The sequence below is a fragment of the Scophthalmus maximus genome, chromosome 10 (genome assembly GCF_022379125.1).
Source record: "Scophthalmus maximus strain ysfricsl-2021 chromosome 10, ASM2237912v1, whole genome shotgun sequence".
Lineage (NCBI taxonomy): Eukaryota > Metazoa > Chordata > Actinopteri > Pleuronectiformes > Scophthalmidae > Scophthalmus > Scophthalmus maximus.
Genome location: NC_061524.1, coordinates 23,135,001 through 23,150,229, shown reverse-complemented (window position 1 = coordinate 23,150,229; position 15,229 = coordinate 23,135,001). Strand labels below are relative to the sequence as shown.

General features: G+C 45.9%; 1 protein-coding gene across 33 annotated transcripts in view; it reads right to left on the bottom strand.

Moving 5' to 3' along the window:
• The window catches only part of ank3a (ankyrin 3a), a 113,037-nt gene that overhangs the window by 52,364 nt on the left and 45,444 nt on the right, over window positions 1-15,229 (bottom strand). For 31 of the 33 annotated variants that reach the window (XM_035605351.2, XM_047334871.1, XM_035605357.2 and 28 more), the window contains exons 2-6: window positions 4,554-4,655; window positions 4,195-4,293; window positions 2,211-2,309; window positions 1,599-1,697; window positions 130-315 (exon numbers count right to left, since the gene is read on the bottom strand). In XM_035605351.2, coding sequence (XP_035461244.2) covers window positions 130-315; window positions 1,599-1,697; window positions 2,211-2,309; window positions 4,195-4,293; window positions 4,554-4,655 — 585 coding nt within the window. Of the gene's footprint in view, window positions 1-129; window positions 316-1,598; window positions 1,698-2,210; window positions 2,310-4,194; window positions 4,294-4,553; window positions 4,656-9,508; window positions 9,687-15,229 lie in introns of those variants that run through there. The other 2 variants (XM_035605353.2, XM_035605356.2) reach the window with 2 other exon arrangements.

The window sequence follows — 15,229 nt, the reverse complement described above, 5'->3', positions numbered from 1 at the left end:
CCACTAAGGGAGCGATAAACAAGAACTGAGAAGGGAAACAAGTGAACCATCAGAGAATCAGAGATATAAGAGCAAAGTAACCAACTGAAGCTTGTTCAGCAGAGACGGACATCACACGTTGTCGCTCACCTTAGACTCAACATCTGCGTTGTGGTCGTTCTGCAGGAGCAGGGCCGCGGCCTTGGTGTCATCCTTGCGGGCGGCGATGTGCAGGGCAGGAAGGCGCACCTTGCCCTTTGTATCGTTCTCCAGCAGCAGGGAGACCACCTGGTCATGGCCCTGCTGGAGGGCCACCGCCAGTGGGGTGAAGCCGTCCTGCACGTGAGGGGACAGAGGAGTCACGGGCGCTGCCTCACTGCTCATGCAACTGACGGGATGGTGGGTGCACTGAATTATTATTTTTGCAGCCGTTATAGAGGAAAGTAATGTAAGACAACTGAATCCTATTGTCGTTTAAAAGCAAGACATAGTAATAATGTTCCAAAGAATTAAGGCTTGTCTTTTTTTCTTTCGTAATGTAAACGTGGTGCAATTATGTTTAATTGATAAACTGGCTGGAAACACAAGGGCAAAGTTTCATAACGGTCCCTCAGTTTAAACTAAAAACATTCTTACATTATCTTTTTCAAAGAAGACAGATCTTACCTCATGATTATTACCTTATGTAAGTAAAGGTACATTTTTTTTATATTTTTGCCACTATTATCAAATCTCTTCCGTTTTATATAATTCTCTGCAGGGAAAGAATCGCCTGTATGATAGAAAACAATGGAGTTGTTTGAAAAGGACAGATTTCGAAGCTTCCTCTCCATATGGAGACTAATGTACGTTACATAATGAGATGATGTGGTAGGAAAGGTTTCTCCCACACACATCACCGGTACGATGCATCGTTTAGTGGACCGCTCCCTGGTCTGAATACTGTATATCTGCATGTGTGTATGAGCACAAGCGGTGGTATATGTGCTTACGGTCTTATATCATGTTCACATGAGTATTGGCTCTATGTGCACAAACATTTACTGTTAGTGTGTGCATGTCCTGAAGAGCACCCCTGTTCCACCATGTAACCCAGAGATGGAAACCAGCGGACTGTGGACTGGCTCGGGGATTCCATTAGCCCCATCAGCTGGTTGTCTCCATGCGTGCACAACACATGCCTGTGTGTGTATACGTGTGCTGACTGGTAATCATGCGTATGGACGGGTTCCACAGGCTGAGCAACGTAAATCAGAGCAGTAACGGCGGCAGCGGGCGCAGGGGAAACCTCGTGTGTGACCCACTCAAGGTCACTGTGCCTCCACCACCACACACTACCAATCAATGAAGCTCTGCCCAGTCCCTCGTGAAAGAGATGGGGAGGGAGGGGGTGAGAAGACAGAGAGGCACACAGAGTAACAATGTGAGACAGAGAGGATGAGAAAGACAGACAGGTGCAGAGTAAGTGGGGTTGACAAAAGGAAGATGGGAAGGAAACAGGAGGAGGAGATGACGTGGTTAGTACAACAGATGTAAAGACCGTACAAGACTGAGGCACAATATGAATATAGAGAGGAGGACACCACACACACACACACACATACAGTACAGTACAGTACCTCAGTGGCCATACTCTGGCTGGCGCTGTGCTCCAGAAGGAACCGCACCACCTCCAGGTGATTCTCCTGGGCTGCCATGTACAGAGGAGTGAAGCCATTCTGCACACACGGACCAGAACACACGGACACATTCATCCACATGTTCACACAGATAGATCGATCATTTCCTGTAGATTCGATTAGGGATGATTTCAATACTTGAATATCTTGCAGGCTTTTCCTTAAAAAAAAAAAAATCCAATACTATCATACTATCAAGTGATGTGATTGTAAATGAAAATCTTTAGAATGAAGACACAGGGAAGGCCTGAGACCTTTGCGTTGGTCTTACACACAATCTGTTTCACCGTTTGATCAAACTGAGTCGGATGTAACATGCGAGGACAGCAGTTTCCTTGAGAGGCAGAGGCCTAGTTGGCTCGATGCCAGATTGTGTCAGTGAGGAGTGAATCCCTCAATGTCATCCACTTCATGATACAGTCTCATCCAAACAAATGTAGGAATCCCAGCAGTGCATTTACATTACTTTATCCAGGTCCCAAAGGTCGATAAACAGGACCTTACTGTCATTTTGACATTGTGTGCATGTACAGTATGTCGAACACAACCCACCTGAGATTGTGCGTTGACATTGGCTCCATTAGTGACCAGCTCTTTGACGACATCCGTCTGGCCTGCCAGAGAGGCGATGTGCAGAGCAGTGTTTCCTTTCTGGATTACAGGGAACAACCACAGGGATGTGTGTTAAGCTCCGTCCCACCTGTCCCCACCACATTGCTTTTGTGTGTGTGTGTGTATATCAATGTCAGTATCCATGTGAATCCCCTCGCACCAACCAGATTGTGTTCCAGCTCTGGCATGCCCCTGCCCGCACTGCCAACAATGTGTCACTTCCGATGTTCCACACGAGATGAGCTCTCGCTGAGCCTCTGCCATAAATAAAGTCAGGATAACAGGAGGCCTCCCACAGGACCTGTGGCAGTGTCACCCCTCGCCCTGTGTCCTGGACGTGGGACACTGGGCTCTGTTATTAGCAACAAGCGCTTTTGCACAATAGTGATAATCAGTCACATGTTTTTTATCCTACACATAGCCAGGTGAGGTCACATTAATAAAGAGACATACAAGACTTTTTGTTCTATGTTGTAGCTGAAGACAGGAGCTTGTGTGATTTATTGGGCAAAAAGCTCAAAACCGTTGGACAAATTCTATTAGTGGTTTGTTGTAAGAATCATCAATTGAAATTCTATGACTTTATCATGGAGGACAGGCTGTCACTCACTTTTATATGGATTCATTTTGGCACTGGAAGTTCTTAGCACCAGTCAAGTTACAGGAGATATGGTCACAATCACATCTTCTGTTCCTGAGTTGTGTTTTCAGATCATTGGCAGTTTTACCTTTCGGTTATAAAATCTTATCAACTCATCATTTTATCCTTTCAGACAAGTGAGTAAATGGTGTCATAATCTGTGTGTGAATTCCTGAGAAATGGCGTGTTTTGTGTGGTCACAGTGATCTTTGACCTACGACCACCAAAATAAATCAGTTCATCTTTGAGTCCAAGTGAATGTTCATACCAAATTTTAGGAAATTCCTTCCACATCAACATGACAACTGAGGCCGTGCGGAGCGCAAGCCACAAAATAGTTGATTCATATTTATTTGAAACCACCATCTGCGCTAAGTATGCTCACCACCCACAATAATAACCTGCCTATGATTTGTTTTTTGGAACAAAACTGTTGCAATTCCTTTATTGGAAAAAAAAACTACATTTCCATCCATTGAACCATCTCTCTCTGACTTTCAAACCAAACAGGGAAATCTTCACAAATCTAATGTAGAACAGGACAGGACCACAAACGACATCTCTGGGACAGTCTCAACACTGAAGCTTTACGAGGGCAGCGTCTGAACCGAGGACCTGCTTTACTGTCCCACAACAAGAGCAGCACAACATTAGCGGGGCGTACTCACAATAACCTCGAGCGTCAGAAAGCCACCGTCTGAACGAACCGCTCTGCATTTCTAAATCTCTCTGAATGCATACAACTCTGATTGGTAGGCAGAGGGGTGCAGCCCCCAACCGATCCCTCAGCATCCTCAGGGTCACATCAGCAACGCTTTAATCGGGGAGATTTTCTCCTTGATCTTGAATATTTCATCTTGTCCCGTGTTCTTGTCAGCGGCAGGCACATGGCCTGTGGCAGAGGAGCTGAGCGAGACGCAAATCTGGGTAATATTTTCATTGGCTTTCCATCTCATCTCCTTTTAGCATCAGAGTTAAGATACTTCAAAAGAGGGAGACCCTCCCCTGATCTAACACACTATATGATATCATATTGCACAATACATGAAATATAACAATACTGTTACTACTGTGCAAAGTCCTTGTGCTTCATTCTGACATACTTTTTGTTCTCCTCTTCAGTGGTGATCCCCTCAGGGGTCATTAAATATTGATTCATGTGATCTACACACTTGCAGCAGTCATTGTGTGGCTACATGCCACACAGTTCTGGTTTTGGGCTGGATCCTAATAGAGTCGACGAAACGTGACCTGGGCTGCACCAGGTGTCGAGGTGGCCGTTACCTTTGTCGCTGAATCCACGGTGGCTCCGAGTTTCAGCAGCTCAGCGACAACCTCCACATGCCCCTCCTTGGAGGCCAGATGAAGTGCGTTCAGACCATTCTGAGAAAGACACACATTTAGCTGAGTTAGTGTAGCCCAGGCCCAAAATGACACTGTGACATGATGTTTAATTGTGCTTAATGGAGGGATTAAATATTAAATATTTCAAAATAATCCTGCTTGTTCAGTTGGACATTAGCCCCTGAGCCCTTCATTTAAAAATGGAGCTGATGCAGCAGTATGATAGAAGCATGTTGATGTGTGGAGAAGGACAAACATTCACATGAACCGTTCGAAAACAACAGGCTCCAAAAACTTGCCTGATTGCAAATGTTTATTTCAACCCCGGACTTGAGGTAGTCGAGGACCTTCTCAAGGTTCCCAGCCCGGGCAGCTCGCAGGTAACTGGCATTGCTGTCAGACTGCAGAGAGAGAGAGAGAGAGAGAGAGAGAGAGAGAGAGAGAGAGAGAGAGAGAGAGAGAGAGAGAGGGAGGGAGGGAGAGGGAGGGAGACGAGGTGAGTACGTGGAGTCAGACACTGGACACATGCTTATCTGCACCAAATGATCACCCTCATAAATATGCACATAGGGGAACAAACGCACATACAAATGCCAAAATGTTACTGTACCAGGTAGAACTCTGTCATCATTTCTCAGACATCAAAGAACATCTTACAGAGCCAATATCCACACACAGCCTGGTCCCATTGTCCCGTCAAAATCCACCTATGAGCCTGTTACAGTGCAAACATTGCAAAAAGTAAATCCAAGAGAAAGCCAACAGAGCGGCAGCACATCATCCCGACTATTCAAGTCCTCCTTGGTCACCCATCACATCCGCTCGACTGTGATTTCAGCTTCTTTCAAATCCAAATGTCTCCGATTCCCAAAGGGAGTGAGCACAGCGACCGGGTGGTCCCCCCAGCTGCCCCGGAGACCTCCTCTCTTCCACAGAATTCTCTTCTGAATCCACCAGGAACGCTCGCTGTGCAACCACGAGCAGAGCATCTTCTACTCTGCCTGCCTGTCCTTTATTTCACTACAGAAATAGGGCTTTGCTCACCAAAATAAATTGATGAGGCAAGCATATTTTGCCCCTGTGACAAATGTGGTGTGCATGTGAACAGTATGTGTGTGTGAGTGTCTGCGGGGAGGAGACAGGGAGAGGGGGGAGAGATCGAGAGAAGGAACAGAGTACACAAAGAAAGAGCGATGGAGAAAGCTGAAGGCAGAAGAAGAGAGGCAGCTCGGTGTGAGCTCCTCGGACACTGGCTTTGACATGAAATGACACAGCAAACTCTGCACATTTCGCCTTCCTCCTTTGCGGCAGCCTTGCAAAGAGCTTTTTGTAAAAACTCAGCACCGGCGCTGCCGAGAGCAGGAGCGAGGGCAGCTTTAAAATGCTGCTTTATAATAGAGGTTCAAAATCCACACTTTCCCGGAATGATCAAAAGCCCAAACCGGCTAAATTTAGCCCGGCGTCCAGAGACACTCGGGATAAACTCAGCACGGACAAAGCGCTGCGAGCAGTTCTCCAACACCGTGCTCTCCACCTCCCCCTGGTCATGCTTTTCCAGAAATAACTCAGACAAACAGACAGGGATCTGAACCCATGCAAAAAATGCTAGAGAACAAGACATCCAGCATCAGATCGTTCCACTGAGGCTGTGTGAAGCTGTGAGAGGAGACGGTTTGGCAGATGACGCGATGTTAACTGGAAACCACGTCAGTCACTGATTACATGCCATCACTGAGCTGGAGCTCGTATCTCTGCAGCCAATCAGCCCACGTCTGGAAATGTCTTCTTCCTTTTTCCACGTCCCCAGACTCCCAGAGGAGCGCCGGATAGCTACGGACCGCTTCTGTTCTTGTGGCCTTGAGAACATCCTGAGAGTCCCAGGGCCTGAACCAGCACAATCATCGAGGGAACAATAGTTACATAGAAACCATGTGTGGAGGGAACATACATACAAATGTAAAAGGTTTAAAGAGACATCATCACATGATCAAAATGATTCGTTAATACGGAGCCTGCTGTAAGCACCAGAGCCTCCAGTCAGTGCTGCGCTGTGCAGGGAAGTAGGCCATTGACTGTGAAAACTCATCAACACCCAGGGGCCTACATCTCCTGCCTGACGACGAGAAGTTTGAGAAACAGTCCGTGTGGACGCACGTTCATATTATTCCGGAAGTCAGTGGCGATGAACAGCAGACTCATTGGACAGATTGAGGGACGACGCCGTTTAAAACCCCCCCAGCAATTCACAAAGCAGACAGTTCATCACCTGAATGTTATCTGATGCTACGTGATAGTTGAGTTTCCGTGACTTTCTGTAAAAGACTGAGAGACAGTTTCAAGATGATATTTCACATCTGCCCCAGCTTTATCAGAAGTGATTATCAACTAATCATTTCCACATCATGTGCACACCTCCCTACTGCTTCATATCCCAACAGTTGTCCTGCATCACGACCAGCATGTGTCCTCGGTGTGTGTGTCATTGAAATACACAGGGTTACGCTGCTGTCGCAGCGCAGCCGGCATCACAACCACTCAGTGACTTACAGCATTAGATGTACGTGATATCCAATACTGTTGTCTTGCACAACTGCTTGGTTTGTACTAGCAAATGTGGTAATATATAACGAAATATCAACAAATATCATGCTCCCACTTTTGAGAATGATACAGTACATTTCTAAAAACAATATATGGACGTGTAAGATATTTAAAGTTTAAAGTCAACGTGTTTTTTCAAAGGTTAACATCGTGCAAGATTTGTTCAAATACAATGACTGTGCTTCTCCCTCTGCATCTGCCCGAGCTTAAGTGCCAACAGATTAAGTAGTCGTCATCCATAAGTCGCCATTCACTGCTCTCGTCAGTTCATCCCTTAATGCCTGCCGTGAAAACCAGTGACCATCATGTCCGACCCTCCGCGCACATCCCATCCACGTCTTTGTGAATGAAGCATTACAGAGGACGGGGCAAGAGATTAGCAAGAGAAATATCATTAAGCCTCCGCAGATCAGCGGTTCAAAGAAAATGGGGCCGTTACAGACTGAAGGACGCGTCAATCTAATGCTCGACAGAAGGGAGAGCGACATCTGACACACCAGTAATAACTGGAAAAGATGTGAATTATACCATCATTCCCAATTACAGTCTTACAGAGTCAAAAATGCAGCTAATTTTAGGGTAAGTCATTGTCAAATGTTCAAATGAAAATGCCTTCTGGTTACTGACTGGTGGAGGGAAGAAGTGATTTTCATGTGTGAGTCTGTTCAGATCACTGCACCGAAGAGCAGCACAGTGGTGTTTCCACATCTGCTGAGAGATTTTAGACAAAAATAAATCAATTAAAATAGCAATTCATTTGCTCTCTTTTTTAGAAGTTTTACTGGCAGTTGCATTTCAAAGTTGGAAAATGCAAACTCATACCTAGTGTACACATCAGAACAGCTAACTGGTGGCTGATCGGTAGCAGTAGTAGTCGTCTGATGTTTAATGTGGGAACGAGTTCACCTCATTCCTTCAGTCTAGCTTTGTTTTCGTTCTGCTGAATCTGAACTTGGCACTTCTCCTCATGACTTCAACACAGAGATAAGTGGACAGATAGAGGAGATTCAGTTGTACAAGGACTGAAACTCCTGGGATGCCAGAGTGCGGTAACGCCTGGCATAACAGAAACGCTTCTTACACGTCTGCACACCTCACATGCGGGTGAGGGTTTGTACACAGACACAGAACCGCAGGGCGTGTTGATGTCAACGCTGGGTGAACTCAGCGAGCGTAGAAGAGGAGCACCTGCTTTGTTTCACTTTATCCCCTGCTCTCCTGACAGCACAAAACTCTCAGCGCTCCACAGTTCTGTGAGCACAAAGCCAGGGGCGACCAGCGGTCGGCCACAACACCCACCGGTGCCAAAGACCCTCACCCTGCCAGCCACCACGCTCTTTACTCTCATCTTTAAACTGTCACACTTCCAGAATCCCCTGCCCCGCTCGGTCCCGCACAGAATCCAGATTTCTCTACTGTCTCTCCAGGCTAAATAAAGCAGAGCCATTGATGAACGAACGGCCTTCTTTCATTGTCAACATGCGATGGCCAGAAAATCACTACCAAGCCGTGGCGAGGTATGGGTGGAAAGCATATTATTGGCAACACAATGAACGAAAATCAACAGGAGAGTTCAGATTTTAGATCCTCCTCAGATTACAAATGTACAGAATGCTGCTTCACATATCAAATGTCTTAACATCTTAACATCTCTACACATCTCCGCGTTGGCAAGCACACGTGGTTTCGTGGTTTAATAGAACGGCATGGTCATTGTATATGCAGAATACAACGGAATGAAGAGAGCTTCTACTGCTGCACACCATGTGTCTCACAGTTACAAATACACTGGGATAGATTCTCTTTTTTAAAAGAACAGCGGGCCGTGGTCAGCAGAGAGCTTAGGCCTCAGGAGATACTGTAGGAGTGTAGAAGTCTCCGGCCTCCTGACGGACACTCGCAGGGATGATTGTGAATGACAGTGAGAGGAAGGTAGCGAATGAGAAGTTTTACATCTAAAAAGACAACAATGAATAAAGGTTTTACAGAGAAAGGAAACCACTCGTTTCAAGTGTGACTCAGTTCTCTCACAGAACACGTGCTGTCGTGCATGTTTCAGCTACTGGTGATGAAAGAAGCCTCGTCTGCACCTCAAAGGAACAGTTTGGAGAATCTGCTTTATTTGCCTTCTTGCTGAGAGTTAGATGTGAAGACCTATAACACTTTCATGACCGTACGCAAAGTAAGAAGCTGGAGCCCGGAGACGGTTCGCTCAGTTTAGTATCTGGAAGCAGGGGAAACAGCCTTCAACACCTCGACACCTCGACACCCCTACAGCAGGACTCACAGGCAACTTCTCTCTTGTTTTTTATGTCGGTGTCTTGGGGAAGCAAATCAGCTCATTTCCCTCAAAGGAAAAATTCATGTGATCAACATTGATGCACTGAACATCTTGGAGCAGGTGCACGGCCGACTGCCAGTAGAAACACCAACACCCTGTCTGTTGTTGCCACGCAGTCTCACACGAGCACTATCATTCTGATCGGTCACACACACACACACACACACACACACACACACACACACACCAGTTCAGTCATTACACGTGACACAGGGCTCGTCTCTTACACAACCAATCACGAATCTAAGTTTGCTAAATGAATAAACACAAATCATAGATGTAAGAATAAATCCAACTGTTTGCACCACTCACTTGTGTTAGGAAGACTGCGCCTTCTTCCACAGCCATGTTCAACCCTCAACCCCTCATCTCAGTCAGCTCTGTCTGATTCTGCACCCCACTGTGAGGGGAGAGCCAGGTGCCAGTTGGAACAATCCCATCAACTCAAAGAGCACTAAGAGATGCTCTGACTGGAGGACACACCAACTCCTTCCTGTCTGCTCACTGCCCCGCACCAGACAGAGGGAGGGAGGGTGCAGTGGTGAGGAAACAAAGCGCTGAGAGTCTCACAGTCTCTGGTGTTGCAGAAACGACACACGGCAAATCCCCTCAGCCCCCCCCTCTCTCTCTCTCTTTCTCTCTCTCTTTTTAAATGTGTCACGAGGGTAAATCCCCGCTGCCTCGCAGGAGCTGGCCCCTGCCCCAGAAAGCATCTTCCAACAGGGAGGTTGCAGGAAGAGCACTTGACTTACCATGAGAGCTGAGGCGTCCCCCTCCCTCTCTAGATCCTTCCTCTTCTTCCTCACCTTCATTTACTCAGAGGGGGGTGGGTGGGGGTGGGGGGGTGATGTTGATATCCAAGGTAAGGGAGCTGAGCAGGGCGAAGGGCGGCACTGAAAATAGCAGCTGAAACAAATACTAGGTCTACAGTGACTGGAGTGGGACTGGTCAACCCCCCCACCACCCCTCCCCTCTCATGTTATCCCACCCACTCACCCTCTTTCCCTCCTCCCACCCATCCTCACTGGTTCTCTCCCCCTGGCTTCCTCTGCCAACACATGGCTCTGTATTGTCATCCTGCTTATCTCCCTGACAAAGAGGAGCGACACTGTGTGTTGGGAGTGTGGGTCCAGACTTCTACCTAGCCCAGGACCCTCAGTGGATCGGGTGCTGTTTCTCCATGTGTCTACTGGAGGAGTCCACCAGTCCAATAACAGCAGAGAACAACAACAATACCACCAGACGGTGGACCGGGGGGGCCCCCGCCCCAACACCGATGGGGACACTTTCACAGAGGATTAGGGGCTTTTCCTTTGGTATTAGGGACACCCTCTGTCCTCCAACCTCCCACCCCCCAGCAGTCAGTTGAGGGGCAACTGGGGAGGAGAAGCTCTCCCCCACTAATTTCCCCTCACAAATCCTGCTCATCTACTCACTGCGCTCCGTGATGTGATCCCAGCCTCAGTGAGCAGGAGGAGCAGACCGTCGAGGTGAAGCGTAGCATGCAGCAGAACTAGTGTATCCATGTAATATACCGTTTGAAGGCATACGCTTTGATCAGGAGGTTATTATCTGATCTTGGAGGACCACCCACCGCTGTGAAGCGCTTCCACAGCTTTTGTTTGGATGTTTTAGAGGCCAGTTGATTTCTCAGTTTTCTGAATATACACATCATAGATCGGACAGAGACAGAATATTACTGAGGGAAAACATTTTGTTTTTGAAGGTGAACCAAAAGAGCAACTTCGTTTGAACTTAATCACACCCTTATCTTCTCTGTGGCACTCTGTCCCACATACTGGTCAAACCACGGTTACGGCCTGGGACCATTTTCAGCCATGGATTTTATGGAGGGTCAACGATTTTGCTTTGAATCTCTTCATCAACAGTGAAGATTAATCAGGTTTTGACTACACAGGAAATATTAGTTCGTAGAATTAATACATTGTTATTTTTTCCATTGGATTTGTTGACAGTAAGAAAAATGGAACATGCCCATTTTGTCTGTAATCTAGAACTGGGTTTTGTTTAGGGAAATGAAGTACTGGTTGATAATGGTTTGGACCTCGACCTACACACTTACTGTGGTGCAGCATTGATGAATATAAGCATGATTCCTATAGGACACTTGGCTAAATGCATATTTCTGTTATTAATGGAAAAAAAGGTCTCCACAGCTGTGTAAACAAAAACTGAGGCCATTAACTTCTGGCATCTGGAAAATCCCTTGGACACACTGCGGTCACACTTTCCATCTGCCAGCAGCATTTTGATAATAAATGATGAGCACAGTTCATCGGTGTCACAACCATACATGTTATTAATAGCTGAGTAATGCTCTTCTGGCAGCACGGCCTGTAATACTAAACACGCTAATGTGCACGTGCAGCTCATCCGTCCCTCAGCCGCAGCTTTCACATCCTGTCACTATTCCAGAGGAATGGCCCCACTTGCATTGTGGGTATTTTCCAGGGCTATCAACTTTGGGACAAGAGACAATGAGAACTGGGGACAGTCGGCGAGAGTCAGAGACATTCAGAGGGAGTGACAGCTGCTCTGGACCAGAGGAGGTGACTTGAACATGTGATTGGTGCTGAGCAGCTTGGAAACGGCAGGGTTACCATGGCTACGGGGGAAGTTACAACACAAGAGAACGATTATCTCTTTGGCACAGTGGTGTTTTATTCCACAAACACATCTGAGAAAAACGTGTCTACTAGATGCTAAATAGATATTTCTCGCTTGTGTGGTATTTTAAATTATATTTTATATTATTTCATTCTTATAATACTTTAGCTCTGAAATTCTATTAATGACATGAGGTCAAATGTGTGAGCTGCTGACTGGGATAAAATCTTCTACCTATTTGGCTTCATGATTACATACAGGTACACATCCAATACATATTTTTGTATTTACCACATAGATAAAATAATCAGAGGGGAATAAGCAATAAGAATGATCGTCTTTGATGAGTGTAAAGATTTATTGTTTATTTTATTGAGGATGAGCACTCATATAAAATCAGAAAATAATTTAAATTTAAAACCTGAATCCAAAATAACATCTTGATCTTAAATCAAGATATTTTCCTTATATTGATTTCCCCAACTTGCCCAAATATGATGAATGTACTCTGAATGATAGCACAGATTACTAATAAAAGAATAATAAAAGAACTGTGCTTGTGAGATTCAACCCTAAAAACACAGATGTGCGTTTATATTCAAAGGGGATTGAAATGGCTCCGGGCAAATCCAGTTCTACTGCTTTCACAAACATATTGGGAGAGGAATATCACACCATCCTCATTCTGGAGCATATCCTCCATATTTGTAGAGGAGATACAGACGACAACACACACACACACACACACACACACACACACACACACACACAAAGAGGACGGAAATCCACTGCTCGCTCAAGGGCACAGCTCCCCTCTGTCACCTGGGACATGACACCGTCGGGGAGGGAGGGGGCAAGGGGAGAGGGTGAGGGAGGCAGAGAGAGGAAGGGGAGAGCTGAGAGAGAGGAGGAGAAAAGGCAAAGAGGTGACCCAGTCAACTAGAGCAGTGACTGAATGAGCCAGCCTCAGACGTCATCATGCACCACCACAGTCTCTGTTCCACAGATTCATTATCAGGTCTACAAAGTTAGATTCATTTAAATCCAACATTCCTATGCTTCTTTTGAAAAAGGTGCTGTAACATACAACCAACAGAAAACTGAATTGCCACGTGGTTCTACTACTGCTGCACATGTGTGTCTCCGGTCCGTCTACTGTCTGGGCCCAGGGACAACATCACCGACCCTAACCCTGACGTGGGGAGAACTTGAGTGTCGTATTGGATTGCATCCAACTGACTTGTCAGCTGCGCAGGTGAAACCTACACACTAGTGCACCATGCAGGATCAATAGCTGTCCCGCCAAAAAGTCACCCCCCCAACCAGGCTGCAGAGGAGCCAAGGTGAGAGCTAAAACATATCCATGCAGGGGAGCGGGGGAGGAAGAAGGAAAGGGTGAGAAAAGAAACAATCATGTTGAAGGGAGAGACAGTAAACAGATGAAAGGATTTGTAGATTAACAGACTCATTTATGTTTTGTTTCCTTGTTCCAGTTTCTAAAACTGCAGAACCTTCTGCTTTACATTGTCGTAGTTTATGATTCCAAACTGAGCATGTCTGGTTCTGGGCTGTTGTCTGAACACAAGAAGACATTTGAGAGACAGAAAGAGAGGATGACACAGAGTCATGAAGCGGAGGGGCAACGGAACATTTCAAAGTTTCTCTGCTGGTCTCCCCTGGCCTCAGGCTGACCTGCACGGATTCTGTTCAACAGTCAAACACTGGACTCTGGTGGACAGTCTCCTGCATGACAACTGCATCATCGTCATCATCATCATCGTCATCATCTTCATCTTCATCATCATTATGAAGATGCCACAGGGCTCGCTGTGTCCACATCTGGACTTCTTTTGAAGGAGAAACGTCATGTCGGTCATGAGACCAAAATACAAGTTACAATATATTATTTGATTCACATTGTTGATACAACTTCTCCTGTAGTTCTGTTGACAATGTGTCTGTGCTGAGATATGGCAAAATTCTTCATATGCATGCGCCACCATTCACTATAAGATGATTTGTGTAACAGCGCTGCTCACTATATATCAGGTGAATGCTCTGACTCATCACTGTGGCTCGCAGAAGAAGTTGTTGTCTGCCTCAGTTGGCCAGAGGAGCCATGCACGGTTATATTGTCTATATTCATAAAGCACTTTTGTTCCACTCGAAAGAAATAAACTGTAAACGGTTGTGAGATCACATCGCTCGTTGGGCAGAGATTTGATTTCTGCAGTAATTGAGTTCACAGTTAACTAAAGACATGTGCAATGGTTACATGTCATGTATGTGTGGGTCCCTCATCCCAAATTGTTGTGTGTGGATTTCAGCTGGCAGCTGGTAGAGCTCAGTGGGTTACACCGCTGTTCGATTCCCGGTCACGACGTGGCTAAAATCCAGTGTGGGCCCTCAGGCAAGGCCATAATGCTGCCTCTGATATGAGTCAACATATCCATGAGAGCTAGTCGCTTTGGACAAAAGCGTCAGCACAATGAATCTCATATAGCTGCTTTGGTATAAACTAACAAATGAAATTGTGAATTTCCCAAGCACAAAGTAAGAATTTACCAATCAGACTCCAGGTTAAAAACATCATTCATTTTTCATTCATTCATCGTCTACCGCTTTATCCATTTAAGGGTCGCGGGGGGTCGCTGGAGCCAATCCCAGCTAACATTGGGCGAAGGTTAAAAACAGCCTTTATATAATTTATTCTAAACACACTCAAGTCCATAAACCATCTTTAAACAGCTTTTGAGACAAAACAAGCAGAGGCCTCCTGAGACTTTTTCCGACTCTTTGTGATATATTCATGGAATATAAAAAGTGCCGATGACAAATCAATGGATGGACTGGAATGACAACCTGCAATAATAAAACCAATTTAGTGTGAACAGCAGGCAGCGCACTCAAACTGTACAGTACGTGTGTGTGTGTGTGTGTGTGTGTGTGTGTGTGTGGATGACAGGAAGGCCAGTGAGTGTGTGGGTAAAACGTGACAAAGAACCAGGTCAGTCCATTGAGAGGACTTGAGAGAAAAGACAGAAGCTTATTAAGATGATAACACACAGGATGCCCAGAGCTCAGCCACTTTACTTTGACGTCTTCTCAGTGAAAAATCTCAAAGTAGTTCACCCAAAGACTTTTTTCTGCAGAAAAGTTACAAAATCCCAGCTACTTAATTCTAGAGCAGTAGATAGAGTCTAATTGACTCAACGTAGGACTGATCTTGTTATGTAGATACGGTGGCCAAACTCACATGACACACACACACACACACACACACACACACACACACACACACACACTTTCATTTTACGCCAGAGAAGGAACAAGGATCACTTCTGAGGGGATTAATCAAATCACATGACTGAGTCAGTCTGTTGGGGACCTGAGGCTGTCAGAAGA